Consider the following 21,365-nt stretch of genomic DNA (forward strand, 5'->3'; position numbering starts at 1 on the left):
TTTTTTTAAGTCCTTGTGCAGTTCTGTGGTTTCGATTTTGCTTTTAGCTTTTTGGAATCTGTAGTTTAAGAGGAGACCTGGAAAAATGTAAAGGGGAGCACAAAAGATTCATTGTGTTAACAAAAAATAAATCTGAGGAAGAATGTCAAAAGAAAACCCGCAGCCTAATCCTACTGTTGGTCGTCTCTTTATCTACGGACAGCAGCCTCTAAAAGTCATTCAAGCTCTTCCTTTTTCTAGAGTAAAATGACAAATCACAAGGACATTTGTACTGAAGGGTGCCGTTGTTTGGTTTGATGCTGTTCATGCATAACTGTTCACAGGCTCTCATTGATTGTTTGTTTGTTTTGTTTAACAATAGAACGTTTTTGAATGACCAATACTGTAAAATCTAATTATCCTTTCCATATTAACTACTTGGGCCTTTATACCTGTCAAAAAAACGAATTCAATTTTAGTCGGAAACTTCTGACAAGCAGGACTTTCGTGATGGTGTTAACAGATTTGTATATTATTTATTGATTTTATTAGATGTAATGTGTTCGTGACTTACTCATGAAGCCCCCCCCCCTAAATTAACACCTAATGCAAAATGAGAAACGGTAAATGGGAGCATTGAACTTTTTCAACATCACCTGATATCAATATTTTTCCCCAAGCGTTCAATTTTGTAATATATTTATTATTTCAAAGGAGTGTCAAAGATGCAAGTTTGAACCACGTCATAGAATTGTCATCTCTGGTTTTGGAGATTGAGAAATTGAGTGGGTTTTGGCTCACCCTGCTGGATGGTGGGTGAATTGCAGCTGGTCAAAAATTTGGCAGGGAACAGATCAGATAATTTTCATAGAAGCATCTTTCTTTCTTTTTTGAAGGCCATATGACTTCACATCCCCCATTGACACAATGACAAATGTAACATTGTATTAGAAAACGTGAATTTTATTACCTTTTATACTAAAACCAAATCAATTCATTTTTATGTTGTTAATTTATTTACTTCCAAAATAATCAACTGGTTTCTCCTTTATGTTTATTTACATGATTTTCAAACAAAATATTCAACATTATACTTTTACTCAGATGAATAAAGTCTGTTTCTTTATCTGCAAGACATTTAAGCACAGAAGACGTTCTTCACCATCTTGATCATCCTCTTCATTTCCTCTCTGACCTCATCCTTTGCTTTTCTTCCTTTTTTTTACCTGCTATCTCCATCTCCAGCACATGCTCTCCACACGCCTCTCTGGTATACTCGTTTCTGAGCTCATTTTTTCTTATTCAGCAACATTTTTATTTTTGCAACGTTACATTGCAAAACCCTGTTTTTCTAATGCGCCCTGGTTTTTAATGTCAGCCCACATTAAAATCAATAGCTTACGGGCAGACCCATGACGCGTGTGTGTGTGTGTGTGTGCGTGTGTGTGCGTGTGCAAAATACACACAATGATACACAAGCTCTTTATATGAAAACACATAAAAGGTTACGAGAAACATGTCGTTCTACTCCGATTCTAATTTCAAGGACTTTTAATATACTTTAAATCTCTCCTGTCAAAAAAAAAAACTGTCCTGTTGACATGTTTTTTTTTTTTTTTTAATATCTCACGTGGGGAATGAATCTATTCAACATTTGCTCTCCAGTCCGTTTCCATTTGTTTTCTTCTTCCTCTTTCTGTCAGTCATCCTACACCCATCAATCATGCCAGGCACCATTACTATTAAGTCCCTCCGAGTCCAAGTGCAATTACCGAAAAGTCGTGTGGCACACGTCTGCAAACATAACCCTGTCCCGCCAGCGTCAATTCCTTCACGCTTAATGAGAACCGACGTGGTGAGATTCTGGCCGCTTTCTGCAGAAATTATTCAATAATATTTTTTTTCCACTGAAGAAACAGAAAAAGCCAACAGTCTACATACTGGCATCATTTAGGATTCTTTTTCTTACGGTGTTGGATGAAACATTATTTCCATTTGGAATGTCGCGGGTGAGCATTCCAGCCCCTCGACCACTATTTTAATACACTGCAATTAAACACAGACCCTTGAAACGTAACTCTGCCTCGCTTCTACGTGTAAATGAATGTTCTCGCCGACCACAGTTGGATACACTGTAATTATACTCTTATGATTGTGTCAAGAAGCGTGTACGTGTGTGGCAGTAATTCCATCTATGTCTGTCTGACTTGGCTCTCCGTGGTTCTTACAAGCCAGTGTGATGTTGAGAAGCTGAAGTACAAATTGATTTAACATCCAATCTGTCTTCACAGCTGCCCCCGAACCCGTGAATGCATTTACTAACCAGAGAGGCCTAAAGTCATACAAGTGTTCAACCAAAAGGGGCGACTTGTTTCATTTTAAAACCTCCTAATAGGGTTTTTAAACGTTTCTCAGCTTCTCACTTGGGTTTTCTGTTTCATGGCGATGAACATTCGATCAGCCTTTTATAAACCTTCACCGGCCATTCGAAGAGAAAACTACAAAGAGAAAAAATCACTTCTAATCAAAAAGTTTCTGTTATTAAGCAATGGTCTCCTGCTATTACCTTCTGTTGGCCAATAATAAGACATTTAATATTTGATTGTTTGCATTGGCGAACTGTAGGCTCCACAGCTGAGCCTTCACTTCAGCCATCACTGCCAAACAAAATGTACTTGAATAAAAATCCTGCAACAAAAAAGAACCATACCCTACATTAACTCCAGAAACATTATTGTTACCGTACAGCCAGACATCCATTGATAACACCAGTGATGTTCTACCTCGATGTGCTCACAAGTCAACCACTCCCCTTATCATCAAATTCATAACACATGAATAAAAGCCATTTAATTACAACAGAAATGTTGGAAAGGAAAATACCTGCCATCGTATTCACAACTACATGGACATGGTTTCATATCATCGAACCAGAACCTCCTGCTTAACAACCGTTTCTTCCCCTCAGCGATAAGACTCTTGTACACAACTTACAATAACACACACTTTCAACTCTTGGTCTGTACCTTGTAAATAGTTTAACCATATTTTTTATGAATGTTTAAGATTTTATTTCATGTTTAATGATACCAAAGCAAATTCCTAATTAATGGAATCCATTTGATGACAATGAAGGCAAAAGCAATGATGGCAATAAAAAAAACTCAGATTCTGAGCCCACCTGAACATGAACAGAGTTTAGCTAAACCGTAGGACTCCATTTCCAAGATGGCCACAACCACAGATGGCCTTCAAAACCGTGGTTCAGTATTTAGTGTATTACACAATTTCCCGAAGGAGATCTACAGAGGGATTAATAAAGTCTATCAAGTGGTTTGACGAAGCATATAATATGTCAATATTACATACGGTCTATGGACAATCCCCATCTCAAAACATATTATGTGGCATATACATTAGGGCTGTAGAGATCCATTAATCTTAATTATTAATCATATATGGAAAAACTTGCAATATTTTCGTAACGATTTTAGGAGACACGGAATTTCTGCTGGAGTCACATGTATTATATCCTCTCGTCCTCAGCCATGGCAGGGATGTTGAAGGAAAGATAATCCTGATAATAATTTAAAACAATCGATACACTGCTGTTGAATATCGATATAGTATGGTTAAAAATATATAGACATATATACATATTGGTTTTACACCCCTAATGTGCATGGATGGAACAAGCCTTTAAGAAGGACCAAAGGTTCACAGTCTGCCCTGTTGATATCAAATGTCTTGAAATGAGATGAGTGGAATTGAGAGCGAAAATAATTAAAAAAAAAGGCAAAATAAATAGAAATCTAATCTCAACCGTTTAATGAGAATATTGTTATGTAAACAAAACACAAAAAAACTATTATTAAAACCTCAAAAACATCATCTTTAAAAGGCTGAGGCAGAGTTGAGGTCAATAGTGTAAAAAGCTCTGCAGCTCTCAGGTTCTTGAGCAACTGCAGATTGGGGCCAAAGAAACGGTTACACAACATATAAAGTATTATGATAAAGAAAAGATGGACGGTGAATGTACAGATACACTTTAAACACGCATTGGAAACCAAAAGATATCTGGCTTTGTTCAAAGAAACAAAGGGCTTCTGATAAGATTACGTTTCATCTTGTGTTAGATATAATTCAGTGATATACTGTCCAGCCCAAACAGAGGCGACTTCACCTCTGTGTTTGGGGTGAAAACTTGGAGGTGTTGCATGTTTTTCTCTTCAAAATCTTTTTAAAGTCTTGGAATTTCTGGCTGATTCAATGAATCAGATTCCAGCCCACTCCTGGGAGGAAGTGAAGCAACAAAAGTAGTAAAACCGAGACAAACTCAAAGCAAATCAAGATTGTTGATAGGCCCCGGGAAACATTCCGGTTCTGTGTTTTTCACTGTCAATCATCCCTCCCCCCCCGCCGCCCCCCAGTACCTTGTTATTGCTCTCCCTAACTTTGTCAGCGTCCAGCTGAGAGTCGGACAGCTCTGCCTCTGCTCCCCTTCGGCATAAAACACATTTATGTTTTGAAAGGAGGGGGAAAAACAACACACCTTACACCTCAACATTTCATCCATTCCCTCACCCTTGCCTGTTTTCTCTTCACATACTTCACTGACCTCGAGTTTCATGCCGTGAACAAGACTAAGCAGATACAGACGAATTTAGTGACACGTTCAAGAGTAAGTTTTCCTTCCCTGTCATACCGAGAGTCAACACTAGAGGGCGGCAGAGTCTTTGAAAAACGCCAGACCTTTAAGAGTGCCCCCCCACCCTCCCCTCTTAAAAATAATCCTGACGGTCCACATGGCAGAGTGTCCCTTTCCTCACCCATGGTCATAAGATTCCGTACGATAAGAGCAGACGTGGTAAAAGTATACTGACAGTGGGGGACGTTCCTTTAACTGGGACTCTCATGGTCCCTTTGCACCTTGTAAAAGGTCCCAGGTGTTCAGATTTTGGTGACATGCTTCTTGGCCACTGTACCGGCCTCGGATGGAAAAGATAGAGGCACTCTCAGATTAGGGGAATATGTTGTCATTCGTCCTTCATTGTAACCAAAGACCAGTGAGTGATGTAGCAGCACAAGCCCACCCCTCTTTTATCCATCCTTCACCTGTCTTTACTTAAGCCTGTCGTTTCACTTACAAAGCCATCTGACAGGACTGCAACCATAGCCCTCTCTGTGAAACACTGCACAGATTTATTGTGTATCAGTCGTCTTGGCGTGAGGATGTTGGGTTTGGTCCCATAGTTCAAACGGGCCTGGTTTAGAAATCTTGTGGTCAGTGCTGGAGGCACCGCTGCATCCCTGCCGGTCTTCTCAACGGACCAGTGCACAAAGAGGTTTTTATCAGTTTCTCTGTCTGTATTTGAGACTCATGCAAATGACCAAGAATCTGGTTTACAAATCTGCGTTTTCTTTTTTTTTTAATATGAATCTTTTAGATCTCCTCTCGGTTCCAAAATGTCTGTTTCCTGTTGAAACGCAATAGTGACTCCCTCTAGACCTTCCAAGAGGGCAGGTGTTTCAACAGGAACATCAGTTTAACTCAATGCCTCTGAATTACACTTCCTGACCCTGGACCAGGTTACTCACTCGTATGAGGGCTACAGTGTGAAAAGTAAAAATGTAACGGCGCCGTGACCTGTGTATTGTCTACATTTCGAATGATTTTGTGTGTATTTATAGATGTATACTATTAAACAGAGTACACGAATGAACGAATATTGAATCATGTCTTTAAAAAATGTTGTTTCAGTTTCAAAACTTAAGCAAATGTTGTTTTTTTTCGTCATTGTAAAAAATGTTGTTGTATAAATGCTTTTAACTTTAACTTTAGTTGAAGATAAAGGCTCTTGTTGCGTCAGCTTCTCATAGTACTTACACATACTACTTCTACATGTAAAGTACTTGTAATGTACTTTACATGAAGAACATTGTTAAAATATCAGTTGTAGAGTTCATAACATACTGTACACATAGTTTTATTACGGTTAATATTAGAGTAAAAGTTGATACATTGGTTCAACAGAATGGCTGCCTCGGTGATGGTTCGGTTTTTCTATTGCTTATGTGTTATCATATTTCATTTTTTTATTCAGAAAAAAATCGTTTTTGTGTGTTTACAACACTGGCAATAAACGTTTCCGATTCTCTAATTTCCCGAAGGAATTTCCCCATTCATTAATAAAGTTATATCTAATCAATACATAGTCAATACAAAGTAGTAAACTATACAAAGTATAGAGAAACAGTTTCTCACTGTAAAACATTCATTATTTTGAGACTAATGTTGTAGTTTCAAATGTTGCCTGTTGATGTGTTTGGATAATTTAAATCTGACCTATACTGGAAGTCTCATAAGGAGTAGTAAAAACGCCTTTTTACGCCAAAGCAACACATTTTAAAACCTACTTTAAGTGTTGTTTTGGTAGATAAATGTATAAACCCTAAATGAATCACTCTGATTAAATATTTCTCAAGGCTAGATAAGATTTATGGCTTAAAAAAAAGGCAAATTATGATACAGTTTGTCATTGATTTACACTTTTATTTAAATTATATTACCTTGAGCAATGTCAACCCATTAGTAGTTGTTGCATCACTTTGGACTAGCTAGTCATAAACAATACTTTTATTTTTTTATGGTGACTTGTTGCGTGTCCATGTGTGTAAAGTGAAAATTAGGGCTTGGTATCAATGGAATACCTTCACTTTGATGCTGGTTGCTGAACAAAAAGTTGCTCCACAGGTCTCTCCAGAAGTGTGTTTGTAAACACCTTTATGTCAACTCTGAATTTCATACAATTCTGTCCACTTTGTATGCACAAGGTGTGAAAGCTTGTCTTGGCGACTAAAGTCACTGTTTGTTTGTTTGTCATCAGTATAAATTCTCCTTCAGATCAGTCGATGTGCCTCATACTGTGATTGATGCTCACGTGAATCGGTTCGGTTTGACAAGCAAGTCCTAAAGTCTCCTTCTCTTCTAGCTCTCCATGGCATAAACCCCGTCCAACGATTGAGTCGGTGTCTGAAGAGAGCTGCCGTGGACGCCACAGTCCTGACGCCCCACTGCCATTTTCCACAGCCTGAAGGGAACCAGGAAGCGGCCGACAGGAGTCATGCCTGCCCTGGCCACGGGGCCCGGCCACGAGCCAGGTATCAAGCACTCAGCCAGGACTGTGATCTATAACCCTGCCGCAGAAGTTCCATGATGCATCGTGTGTAACACGGTTTTCGCAGTGGAAATCGGGACCGTCTCACCCGGTCTGACCACTTGACTCAAGCCCGTCACGTTAGCTTTATTAAAATGGTATTAAAAAAAGAATGCGTTTAAGAAACATGTCAAGCGATTTAATGCGATAAATCCTCGCCCGTCCTCGAAGGAGCACTTTGCTCTCCTCGGTGTAACCGCCTGCTGCCTCATCACGCACATGCCTCGCCTCCCAACAAGTGCAGGATACTTACAGAAAGAGGACGACATTGATTTCCGCCCTGATGGATAAAGAACGTGTGCGCCAGACTTTTAAAAGAGTTACCAAATATCCTGTCATCCTGCAGGCCTGCGTTAAGTGAAAGGCCAGACCATCAATTACAGTTAGCGTCATTTCAGGCAATTACCGGCGAAGACTTGGGTTTCCAAATAAAACGCATAAAGTCTCCTCTGGCCCATCTTTGCTTATTCCTTCTTGATGGTCCTGTGAAGTTCTGGGTGAGTGTCGGCTCGCAGGTGAAATACGATGACAGTTATGGATCATCGTTGAAGTCCCTAATAATTCTGGCTAGACTGGTGATTCAATGCCTGGCAAGAGTATCTGGTGAGGCAGGACGTCTCGTCCTGATTGAGAAATATTGAAAGTTTTAGCATTTTTGTTTATCTCTAGGGACTTTTCTTTGACCTTGTTGAGTTCAAATTGTAGTGGAAATTAATTTCCTGTCACAAGTTTGTGTGAACAAATATTTAGCAAAGCTACATTATACCATTACTAGTATCCAATTGTTAACCTATTATAATATTGTACCTAAAGCTGTTTTTCCAACATAAATATTATGAGGATAAGAGCAAGGAAGGTGTGGAAAGCAGATTTGGTTTCAATTGTTATTTATTTCAACCCAGCATAATAACTTAAAGTGTTTATTATTCTATCATTGTTACCTTATCAACTCTAGAATACTGTATTTCCTCATTACCATTGTGTCTTGCCTCGAATTTCCTCATGTTTGTTCATGAAAATATTAATTTTTGTTGACAACCGAGGGGTCTCTATAGAGAACTAAAAATTCTAAATAAAAATAAATTGGGGTGGGCTGCCAAGGTCGTAAATGCTTTGGAGACGCCAGCTTTATGTGTGACGTTAAATCTATTTGTCATTATGAACACTATTAAGACATTTCTTATCTTCTTTATTATTGATATGCATTCACTAGATATAGAGTACGCTTGACGGGTCCAAAAAACATTACTTCTGTGATCTCACTCAAGAAAAACAGTGTCTCTGTAATGGCCTAAACATGTACTTTTTAAAAAAACAAATGTAAAACTGCAGGATGGGCATGAATTAGGATTTTTGTAAAAGAAAGTACACTTTTGTTCGTTGGTAGGTTGCTGTTTTTTAACAAGCATGACTAATTCCGACATGAGGATTCTCTTTGCACCTCTGGATCATGAGTCTAGTTGCGCTCCGGCCACTATCAGGAAATCCTTTACCCTCCCGACGCGAGGCCGTATCCAACAATCACAGAAACATCGCGACGGCACCTTTCCTCTTTCCCTCCGCCGTCCCTGCCATCGGCTGACATCTCAACACCGACCGCACTAAACACACACCAGATAAAAGCATGAGCTAAGAGTTTGGACATCGCAGAGAAAATATAATTACTCCAGCTATCCTTTTCGTAGCAGGACCATTTCATCACTAGATTTGGCCGGCGGAACGTAAAAAAAGGTTTCTTAATAAAGGTCATTCTTGGCATGTTTGGAGAGCAAGCACGAGTGGAGAACAAATGACGGGTGCTTGTAAGATCACACAGTCTCGCCCTCATTCATTCTTACTCACTTAGTCTCTGCCCAAATAAACAAGCTCTCTCGGTTTAGATTAGAGACTAATAAATGAAGCGGAGCGTGGAGGAACTGCCTTTAAATGTGACCGTTAGGAGAGCATGAGAAACCACCTGGTAATACACTCGGCTTGTTTTACTAATGCGTTTGGAGGTCCATTACTTTGGCTTGTATCAAAGAAAAAGCAGGAATTTTGCACCTAAAACTTCACCTGATGGTGTCTCTTAGACCACCGCTGTTCAGTTGGTCGTCTTCCTGCTGCTGCGCTGCTGGACTTCTGGGCTGGGATCGGTCCGCTGGCTCGGTTCAGCTCCGTATATCTCAGCCCCCACTCAAGAGCTGTCAGCTATGCAAACCCAGCTTAGTGCTCCACATTATTCATCTTCCTGGAGATCTCCTTTAACTGCTGGCTTTAGTCTTCTTCTACACCGGGGGTTAGCCTTGTATTTGTCTTGTAACATTATAATTCACCGTAAGAACTCGTCCGAAATGTTTGCTTTGTTCCTAAAATTAAACATCTTTAATGATTATTATTTTGTTTGAATGTCCATCATTCACAAACGTGAACTTTAGGCCATCACAATATGGGTTCTGTCATACCTGGAGATCAGTTCCAAAAGACCTGTTGACTCTGGATTGTTGGGAGCGACATGTATGCATGAAGAGATTCCTTCATGCATACACTTCATACACCTTGTTTTTTTATTTGTTTCTTTATTTTCTTTAATTGCTGTGTATTATGAATGAAATGAAACTCATTCATTATGGAATCTAAATACTTGCAAGTTAGACTTGCTCAAACACAATACAGTTCTTGCATCTTGAAGAAAGATACAATCGATATTAGAAATAACATCTTCTCTATAGCTTGAATATTGTTTGTAAAGACTTGTTCTGAATCAGACAAACCTTTAATTTTGTCATTTTAAAATATTTTTTTATGAATTGTTTGCTGGTCCAAACTTAATTTGAGGACACACGGTTTCTTTTACCAATTTTGAAAAAAGCTCAATAGGAGCCATATGTGTTTCTTCATGTATCTTAAAAGTGACCAAGGAAATCACTAAGAAAGTTACAATTTGTGAAATTTTATCTTGTTCGGAAGTTCGATTTGTCTTTTAATATTTTGTTTTATCGAGCTGATGATTTTTCGCTGACGGTTGCAATTATTTGATTTAGGGCCGAAAATTCTGAAAATCCCAATTTGTGAGAAAAGTCACAAATCTATTAGTTAATAAACATCTCTGTCCGCTTTAGCAGTAACTTCATTTTTACATTGAGTTAAATTCACTTACAAAAATGGTCAATTATACTTTAAATTGTTTGTAAATGTCTTTTTGTTTTTCAGGTATTTTAGGCAGTTTAGAACCTGAGGCGAGTTGTATTTTGCATTACATTGCATTGCATTGTTAAGCTATTGATTTAAGAAAGAAAAAAAAGGAGAACAGCATTAAGAAGTTGACTTAAAAGCTTGTTTATTTTAAAACAATTTCTCATGACAGTTCCTTTGTGGCATAGGAACGTGTGGATCGGACTCTTTAATGATCCATAACTTTCCTTTCTAGTGCATAGAACCTCTTATGATTCAGGTGAAATGGATTAAAACTTTTGGTTCTAAGGATATTTTGTGTTAATGTGTTGGTGTATGACCTGCAAGTGTGTTTACTGACTGTTGCTTAACACCATCACCATGTCCCTCTCTGGCATGTCCATTACCAACGCCGCATGGTATCCCTTTAAACACAAACCTCAGCCTGGATCGGAACCTTGCGCACGCACCCTTAACCACACACTTCCTAAGAACCTGTGTCCTTTTATTAACCTTATTAAAATTAACTGTGTTATTTCAAGCCTTACCTGTGTGTTCTGTCACGGTTTATAGTCCCCGGGCGGCATTTAAAGATAAGGGTGGTTCAATCTGGCGCAGCTGCGCACTGTGTGGGCGACGGTCGCATGAAAAGGCAACATATGGAAATCCTCTGAAGGGACAAACGCGTTTACCAGAGCTGATAACTCACTGGCTGTGTGAGTGTGTTTGTGTCCGAGTGATGGATGATTGATTCCAGCTATTTGATTCTGTCTGATTATGACCTCCCCTCGTTGGATGTTTTTCTAATGAAGCCGCCCTAGTATGATACAGATATTCCAACGGTCCAGTATTTCACTCGTTGTTTCCACCTACACTTCCTCTGATGTGGGATTAATGCATAAATAGTCTGGTAAACGTCTCTCAATGTCAACAGAACCTATATTTATTCTAGTATCAAGAATCTGGTATAATAAACGAGGGCCATCTTGTGGGCGGTTTTAAGAGATCCTTGTGGAGTTTGCCTCCGTTCACCAGGAGGACATGTTGGTGTTAGCCATCACTCGTAGACTTTGGCTGGTCGCTGCCTCGCTGCCACACTCATACAGGACTAAAAAGCTTGGATTTGTTTCCTCTGGAAGAGCTCCCTGTTTCCAGTTACATCAGGAAAAATTCCACATCTTAGAATAAAAAGTCTACAAAAGCAGATGTAAAAGAGAGAATAAGTTTGACTGAGACAAGAGTCCTGACTTTTATTTGTTTGACTACATATAATTCTTTCGCTTTTTGAAGTATGATGACATTCAGTAGTGTTTGCTTCCAAATCACACAAACTACTCCATCACGAGTCTAAGAGGCATTTTAGAAATCATGTGTTCTGTTCATTGCTTCATCGTTTCTTGTGAAGCAGCCTTTTATTCGGAGTTTGTTTGTTCTCAGTTCCTGTTGGGTGGCCATGTTTACCTTTCGACAAATTTGCATTTTTTTATCAAGCAAATAGTGGCGGCAGATTTGTTTTATTCTACGCAACCTTGCCTATGGGGTCTGTGAGTGTCCACGAGATCACCAAACTCAAAAAACAAAAATCAGACAAAAGCAGAAACTGACACAACAATAGACATTTTGGGGAAACAATTTCAAAATATGAATATTTTCTTTATTTTATTTCCTTCTCTTAAATGAATTGTTTGACCAGGCCTACCTAATATGAGGCCAATTGATGCATAATATGAATAGCACTTCTCTATTCACCTGTTTAATTGTTTAAAGAAAAACCTTCACAGCAAATGACGTAATGCCTTGAAAACATGTATTATAATTATCACCAATAAAATCTGCAAAAGGAACAAAGCACCGCAGAAGAGCCCACGAACAATGATGTGAAAAATAAATCTTTTACACAGACTAAAATTCAGGACTGAGAACACACCTCTGGCTCTACCACCTAAATCTGTAAACGTGTGGATTGTTGGGTAGTTTTGCAGTGCCAAGGAAGGTTTTAAGACTTTGCAGTTGCACTGTTCTGATCATGGGGGGAGCCAGAAACAATACTTTTCTAGCCATAAAGACCCACATCCTCACAGCTCTCACTACTGCTAACAATTCACCGCTGGTCCTTATATAATCAATCACAAGAAGAGATTCTATTTCTTCACTTTTAGTCTTCCATCACCCTGACTAGAGCATCCATTTACACCCTTTTCTTATTTTATTGTATGAACTACACAACACTTTGGCCACCACCCTACAGCTCAGTGCATCTGTTTTGTCGTCATCCCTCGGTCAAGTTATCCTCTGCCAGTTGCAGCCTTTTTTATTTTTAGACAAAGTTTAAAAGTCTTCTGCCAAACTCCAAAATTTAGATTCTGCCAAATGCCAAATTTTGATTTCTTTTCATCTTCCAACTTACCACACAATTTGTGAGTGTGCTGTGGCAACAAAAACCCCACATAGTGGTTTATGCTTCCACTCCCATTACAACTTCTCATTTCATTTCATGGTTTAAACAAATAGGCCTTTGGCCTAAATATGAACTGACTGCTAGTATATTATCTTCTCTGAATTAAGGCAATAAACTATATCTCATCATGGACTTTTTAGATTTCTTTTAATAATATACAAGGTTATTGTTTGCTGCACTTAAAGGAATTAATTGAAATGTTCATGTTCAAGTTCTTTTAATTAAAAGTGAATGTTTTATTCATTCGTTTTGCAAGAAGACTGCAAGAACTAGGTTACACGGCTTTAAGCTGGTTTGGTTTTTCAAGCTAAAGCCTTCGTTTCACATGGTTCTATTTTGGTGATTCAAATCGGAGATCATTTGAGGGAATAGGGAATGCTTGTTGGGGACTCAAAAGAACAAGATTTCATCTACACATTGAATTTCTTTTGCATGCTAGCTGTGCTATACTTCAGGGTTACAGTAAGAAGGTTTGGGGGGTTTATTCAGGAGAAGGTTGGATAGCTTCTTTCAAAAATGGATTCAGTATGATTCACAATCGGTGTGTATAACATAGTTAAACACCAAGCTTTGTACAAATTATCGCAATTACTCCCCAAAAATCTGTTTAAAATGATGGGGTAGGGTGGACATGAAAAGTTGTATGTATTAAAATTATCCCGGTTATAAGGCAAAATACCCTTCTTGATCAAACTTTTGCCTATTCATATTTTACACATCAGTTTGTGTCATACATTGACATTCAATCTGTTGCAGCAGCTCTGCAGTCATTTGATGAAGTTAAAATAGTTATTTAAAATAGGACAATCAACGATGGTAATAAAAAAAACAACTAAATCCACTGTCCCCCTCTTTTAATGTGGAGAAACAGTTTGGTTTTTGGCCACTGGCAACAGGGAAGTTGTGGTTTTGAGCAGAGATCAGTTCCCTGCTGTTAGGGCAGAAACACTGCTAGACAGATTGTACGTTGTTTCAAGATCACAGTGTCTGCATAGCTAATGCATCACGAGTTCACTATTATTCAATGTCTGGTTGCCTGTGCCACACATAATCAAGACTATCGTTGTCTCGGTGACGTGTGTCTTTGAAATGGAATAGAAACCACTTGAGGAAAAGGTGGGTTGATGACCTGCGTTGGCTGTGAACAGCCGAGCTAAAGCTCTTCTCCTGTTGTTTGGCGTCTGCTCGGTTATATCCATCTTCCCACTCTGTTTGTCAGGATTTTCTCCCCTCGGACGAAGCTTTCAAACAAGAGCAGACCAGATGTAACTTTTAAAAGAACAACACAACTTTTGACCTTTTCACCTGCAAATGCAGTGAGTTTCGACCTCTGTGGTCTTTTTTCCAATGCATTGTATATTCCCTCTTTTGTAAATTAAGTTTGAATCACCCGGCCTGACGACATTACCTGTTTTCTGGGGTTTTCTTAGATTCCTTCCATCTTTCCAACTTTTTCAGACTCGTTGTCAAAACAGTGATCACACAAATGGAACTTCCATGGATGGATGGAACTCATCTAGCAACATTTAATACTTGTTAGGGAACTTCATTTAACATCTCCAGTTTGGAATCCCTGCTTTGTTTCACTTGATGAGATGACTGCCTGAAATCCCCTTCATGCCGCATTTAGAACCATTTAATGAAGCTTCCTCGGTGTAAAATAAGCAGTTCTAGTCACCCGTGGAACAGACCATATTGAACGCCGTCTAATCATTTTAACCAACCCATTGGAAGTCTTGGAATGGTGGTAAATCTCTGTCTCTGCAGCCACTTCTAACTGAAGTTAACTAGGAACACTGAAATAAAAAACGCATTGCAATTTGGTCTGTTTATCCGCAAGCCACACATGAAAACAAAGCACCTTCCAAATGGTTTTTGTAAAAGTTTTGTATCCAATAACAAACGCTGCATTTATACACAAAAAATGGGACTTTTCTGTTTCTAAATCGACTGCGGACCCAAAGAACATTGAGAAGTAAAAGTGTTTATTGTTGGATTGTTGAAAACAACTTGGTCTCGTGGCTTAAAGGCAGAAATACATGACAACTGATGAATCTAATTTAGCCGCCAGTGACGCTCACTGTAGTGCATTTCCAAAGTGGAAAAAAAATCAGTCTTGTGTAGCAAACTGAAAACAATGTTGTAACACTTAATAGTTTGCATTGTAGTGGCATAAAAGTCAGTTTTTTTTTCCTGTATTTGATTGTATGGTGTTTTATTTTTTTTTACATTTCCTAACTAATGATAAATACATCTATTCCAACCAAGACATTGAGGCTGTGGTGGGAGGTAAATATCTGTCAAGCTAAAGCTGCAAACTATTTATTTATTGAGCATAAGCATGTTCCTCGTGAAAATATTTGAATTTGCCTGGAAAACTTCCACATGCTACATGTCTTTCCCCTGCTGGCCCTGAAAACATTAGCGCCCTCTATGTCCCTGTAAGATATATGATTGGTGTCAGTAACTCATTCAGCACCTGCAGAAGGTGCGTGGTGGAGGAAATGAAGTCAAAACCCTGCGTTCATTTCCTTCTGTCCGAAAAAGTTCCTTTTCACAACTGTTTATGTTTCTGTATGTTCTTAAGTTACACGATGGAAGTAAGTCCTCATTTAGCATCTACACATTCTTGCCCCTCGTTGAAATTTACGGACGTGGTGATAAATATTTCCACCAGCGGTCCCAGTGCCCTGAACGTGAGGTCCAATCCCCAGACGTTGTTGACATACTGAACCATCAATCTGATGTATATTACGCATAATGGGTTTCTTGTCAGGTTGTTCTGTGACTGAGAACACAAGAGCACAGTGGATGTGGGTGTGAGAGGAGAATTGCTGTTTGGCATATAAAGTGGTGACTTCCTCTGCAGGGAGAGCTTTGAAGGCCCCGGCCTCTCTGGTTTCTCCGAGGATCGACTCAGACATTCGGCGCAACAACACGCTTGATTTCAGGGACCTCTGCGCCGGGCCGATCCGGTCAAAGCCACAACTGAATGAAGTGGTCCGCTGCAAGACATCGCCAGATTCGCTTCACACGGTCGCCACACGAGAGGGTCCAGAATAGTCCGGCCAAAACAAATCAAATGCAGCCAGACGAGCAGTGCAAGAAAAAGGGCGGTCCACCCTTTGGTGGTCAAGAGTTGGCACAGTCGCACTTTCCTTTGTGTTCTTTATCCCTTTCCTATTTCGTCTCTCTGTCTTTGTTGGACACGGTCACGGATATTACAGATCTGTTCATGCAACTGTACATCTTGGCTTGGATTGAGTTCTATCCTTTTCTTTTTTTTTTATAGTGTCCGCACAATCGTGGTCTTATTCTGGCTCATCTCCTTTCCATCTTTTTTTTTTTCCATCTCTCACTCATCCATTCTTAAATTTAATTTCAGCTCTGCAGAGTCTTTGTTTAGACTTCACTGAGCTCTACTCTGTCAAAGTTAAAAACTGTTTGTGAGGTCAAGAGGTTTGCAGTGACCCAGTGACTCTTTTTCTTGTGTCTTATAGTAGTTGTTTTTGCATTTGTTTGATGATGGATGTTTTTTAATCATTTTAAATCCGTAAAACCTTGGCCTGAAAATGATTTAATTGTTTAATTTGGGGAATTTATTTTAGTATTCCAACCAAACGATCCCTTAACATGTTTTGAAAACCCTATTTCCTCTCAGTGGTAATTTGTAAAAATGTCAAACGTCTTTCCTACAAACAGGACTAATTTCATGTTTGTTTGAATATAATAATGCTAATGTTGAAAATTGCATCACACAGGAGAACTAGGTTAACCAAGCCTGGCAGATCTCTGAAAAGGCATCACACTGATGCCTTAAACTTTTGGTTTGGTTCCATCTTTTTCTAAGATGAATGTTCTTTTCAATGCAGCCATGTTTGCTCTCTGTGTTTCCTCAATTTCTCTAAATCCTCTGATGAAAGACACTCGCACAGGGCTAGCCAAGCCACTCAAGTTTGTTTTGACATTTTGATGGCGCTCCTGTGGATGTGAAGAGTTTCTTAACATGTTAGTTAAGAGTTTCAAGTACAGTGTGGTTGGATTATTATAGACGTCTTTGCGAGCCTGCTCGGCCTGTGTTATATATGAGCCCAGATCTTTAAGACCAGAAGCGAAAATATAGTTTATATTTGGCCTCAATATCATACCTTTGTTTGATTTGGAAGGAACCCATTATGTTTTGGGTTTGTGATTCCTTACTGAATAACTTTTGGACAGCGGTTTTGAAGACCTGATCAGAAATCGAAACTTCTGTCGGCTTAATGTTGATGCTTTCGTTCACAATGTGATCTGTCTTCACTGTGTGAGGCCTGCTCTTGCTGAACCTCTCGCACATCATCAGTATAAAATATAATATCTTTGTTTTTTTTCTTCTCTACCAGGTCTCTATGAATTGCTGGCCGCTCTTCCCTCCCAGCTACAGCATCACGTCAACCAACCGGAGGACAACAACTTCCTCCACCACATGTTTGGCGAGCGGAGTCTCCAGTCGCTTGTCAAGGTACGAAGATGTCTTTTTTCCCCGTGGTCTTCTCGGCTTTTCCTCATGAATAAAGATCGGTTGTTTACACACAAGTTAGTGAGTCCTTTTGTTGTTTTGACCTATACATTTGTTTTGGAATTGTTTACATACGGGACCGAAATACAACTGCTCGAAAAAGATTGTTATTGACTCTGGCCTTTTAACCCAGAACTCATCACTTCGGAATTACCGTTGTGGATTACAGAGTAGTGCTGGGTCTGCAAGAGCAACTGAGCTTAAAGTAATTGCTAAAAAAAACACTTTTTGTTTGGTTTGCCATGCTTTCATTCTGGTTTGCATAAAACATGATTTTATGTACATATGCCACGCCTTCATATCTTATAGGGGCTTTACAACGCGACTTACAACCCTGGCATGTTTTCAGTTTTGTGTGGGCCAGGCCTGAAATAACTCCGTGCGGAGCACTTTCTATGTAACGGGTTGTTGGAAAATATTTTTGTTATTGTATGGATCTTAGTTTTTGGATGGGTGTTGAGGATTCTTGACATACTTACTTTGGCGTGATGCTAGCTGAATTTTTATTTTCAATGTATTTTCATTTTAATGCATTCGCCTGTGTTGGTTTGTTTTTTAACCGCATCACACAAAAGTTACGTGATTAGATTGTAGTGGTGTTCTGTAGTTTCAACTGGTGTGACGCCCCAACATTGCTTGTCTGTTAGGAGCTCAGAACAACATGGAAAACCCAGCAGGGGACCCATGTTTAGCTCGTGGAAGTTTTCCAGGTGAATTCACGTATAATCTTGATCATGCTTGTGGGTTAAATGTCTATTTTGGCATCTTTCTTTTCTGTTGCAGAGTTTTAAGGGAGTCCTCATTCACATGCATGGACTTTACGTGCCTACTGCAAACATTTTTTCAGTGCCTTTGATCATCGTACATATGTATGTTGTATTGTTTGACTACAGTGCCAAAGAATTTGTCAAGTTCCAAGTCTCGGAAACGTCTTGGCGCAAAAACATGTGATACTCTTTGCCAGGGACGATTTACGTTCTTCATCTGGCATGAAACGGAACCTGATGTTGTACGCTTCCCTTATTTCGGTGACGTGTCTAATTCGCATTAAAAACACACACACATGCACGTTCGCGCGATGCTGCCTTATTAAGCATTCCTTATTCCAGTTCTCTTCTTACATCATTAGAGTTTATTATCATTCCTAACGTCTACCCACCCAGATGTCTGACCCCTCTTATCCTGAAGAGTTATGTACAATTGTTTAAACCCTTGGTCTGTGAAAGGCGCTTTTGCAAACTTATTTACTTACTCACTGGCTGTAAGGAAAGATACTTCAGTCTGTGAGGAAGAAGGACAACAGTTGATAACTTTATTCAGCAGGTAATGAGTTTAACACATCAGGTCCGTCTGCCCGAAGCTCATCTTCACATAGGATTTACTGCTCACTGTCGCATACCGTCGTCTCTGTTTGCTGCCAGAGGTATCAAAGGGATTTTCTGCTTTAAATCAGCTTTTTAGGCAATCAATCGACTAAATATATCTGCTTTTACTCCTATAAATCTGCTCAGTTTAATACTGACACTGGAATTTGTACGTATCCACCGTCTCCGTTTCCTTCGTAGACACCAAGTTCGTGTGGTGCGGTGAATTATCCTCGTTCCACGGTTCATTTCCAATCAGGGACTGGTTTCACAGAGAATCCAGCCCAAATATTTTTGATAGGAATTTAATCCACTCCCTTTCAGTCTTTTCTTGTGGAAGCACGTTTGTTCTGCGTCCAGGGTTGTTACACACTAACGCGAGCATGTAAAAGCCACTGAACTAGAGAGCACCGCAGATGCTGGAGCTGAACCCTTCAAATCTGTCCTGGAGTAAATCAGAGGGTTTTCATCTGAGGCTCAAGTTGTTATGAATGGCGGAAAAAAGTGGAGAAATTTCAGGAAGGCAATTGATGGACAGGGTTAGCGTTTCATTCTTGTCTGCCCCCAAAGAAAACACTTTTTTAATGTGATGCATACTGACCAGACATGGACGAAGTGTACCTCGGGGGCCCAGTGTGGCCCTTTTGGCAGCATTTTTTCCAGGCCTTTTGGAGGTCAACGTGAAACCTTAAGACTGATCATATTGAAATATTACATAGCTGTGATTAAAGGAGTCATTATTATGTCATAATGGTTCCCGCTCTCGTAACCTCTTATTCGCTGACATTTAAACTTTATATTTAGACACATTCATGATGAGGGACTTGCTGTATCTTGGAGAGGAAGACGCAGTGAGTCAGGAGAGCTGGAGTTTTCACATTTGTTGCCCTTTCACTTTCTGGACTTTTGCATCGAAAAATGTTTCTTGCTCAAACAGTTTTCAAAGATCAACTACCATGTCTTTAAACTGCTGTGTTGGACTAACAACCTAACTTGATAAGAAAATAGAACTGTGGTAGACAGTCTTAAAATGCTTTTTTGTTTAAGAAAACTCACTCGACTCACTTCCTGAATAAGCTTGTAAACTTTGGATAAAATCTTTTTAGTGTCGGGTAAAAAGGGAGCCCATTAGCCATGTTTACGATGCAACATTCCTTCAAGTTTTTCTATTGATACAGACCCAGATACAGTCCCTTCTTTTTCCGCATCTGGCAACAGCACACCCATCATCACAGTCAGGCACAGACTTTACCAGAAAATCCTATGTCCAACCACACCCAAACCTGATTGGACGTCACAATGACTCGAGATGCATCACCTTTTCTCGCTCAGGCGTGATTACAAATTTGTTCCGAGGTCGGTCAAATAAATGCGCCCACGTTTGTGAAATCACCACAAAAAACGGATAGTTTCCCTTTGTCGACTGAATTTGTGAAAACGCGAGGCCGCTCTCGGTGTCTCCTCATGTTAGAGCAAAGACAAGAGCAGAGTGTCCATTTCCAGACAAGCAGAACTGTGCGTTTCCTCTGCTTTCTGCTCGCTCTGGAGACACGAGCCAGCCCGTCGCTCGGCGAGCCAAGTGGACGGACGGGCAGACCTGGAAACACACGGTCGTACAGAACAAGCGTCTCTCCTTACCGCAAAGACCGACCCACGTTCAGGTGATCATGGCTAGCATCAGTGGCACGTCATTAATAAAAAAAAAAAAAACCTTTATCGTCTCTTTTCCCTGAAGCCCAAGTCTCTAATGCTCCACGGATCTGATTTCAGATCGCTGTGAAGAGGATGCCGTCAAAACAAAGAAACGCACTCCTCATGCTAATGTGACAGCATCGGCGACCCAAATGGAAATGCTCATGTCTCACCTGGATGTTTTCGGATCATCAATCAGTTTGTTTTACAGTGAAAGCAACTGAAAATAGAAAGTCTGATGGGATGATCTGAACCAGACTCCCTTTGTCTCTCGCGTTGTCTCGACTGATCAGAACATGATTCTATTTTCACACAAATCTCATCATGTGGTTTATCTCTAAAGTGACAAATGGCATTTTAATAGACATGAATGACTGTATCGTCTGGCTTTGAAGGCTTTTCATTAGCAAGTGAGCCGACTGGAAACGTACATACCGCCATGCTAGCAGAGCAGAGGCGTCTCAGACAGTTTCTATATATTCCCCCGTGAGCGCCGTTACTCTGCCAAGTAGCCGTGCTGTAAAAAGCCACAGGAAACATAATACAATATTCAATTTCCACCTGCCTCAGGTGGGGCTCCTGTTTAAACCCAAGTTTCTGTCAACAGGCTGTAAGCCGGGCCTTGAAATCCTTCATTTTGCGGTCACTCAGTTTTCCTCTAAATTCGGCTGCTGTTCGTCGCTAATAGGCTTGGCGCTGGTATCATTGTTACACAGCAATATTGATGTGCGCTTGCCAGTTTGTTCCTCCGAACGAAAGCGTTTTGATGGCATGTAAAAGGTGCCACTGCTGCTTTCATGGAAAGTTTCACCTATTTTGATGAATGAGCTCATTTTCAGACAAACTGGTCTGTATTCAATAAAGACCAGACCTGGTATCCAATGAATAACTGGCTAGGAAGTGATCCAAGTCTAATGACTCACCCTATAGTACCATCAACTTTT

At 39.8% G+C, this 21,365-nt stretch overlaps 1 protein-coding gene across 3 annotated transcripts in view; it reads left to right on the plus strand.

Moving 5' to 3' along the window:
• mpp7a (MAGUK p55 scaffold protein 7a) overlaps window positions 1–21,365 on the plus strand; it is a 123,073-nt gene that overhangs the window by 19,529 nt on the left and 82,179 nt on the right. For all 3 annotated transcript variants that reach the window (XM_087788828.1, XM_087788826.1, XM_087788827.1), the window contains exons 2-3: window positions 6,972–7,140; window positions 17,190–17,308. In XM_087788828.1, the coding sequence (XP_087644954.1) occupies window positions 7,104–7,140; window positions 17,190–17,308 (156 nt within the window). In that variant the 5' untranslated portion in view covers window positions 6,972–7,103. The remainder of the gene's footprint in view (window positions 1–6,971; window positions 7,141–17,189; window positions 17,309–21,365) is intronic.

Source organism: Callionymus lyra, chromosome 4 (genome assembly GCF_982586985.1).
Source record: "Callionymus lyra chromosome 4, fCalLyr1.hap1.1, whole genome shotgun sequence".
Lineage (NCBI taxonomy): Eukaryota > Metazoa > Chordata > Actinopteri > Syngnathiformes > Callionymidae > Callionymus > Callionymus lyra.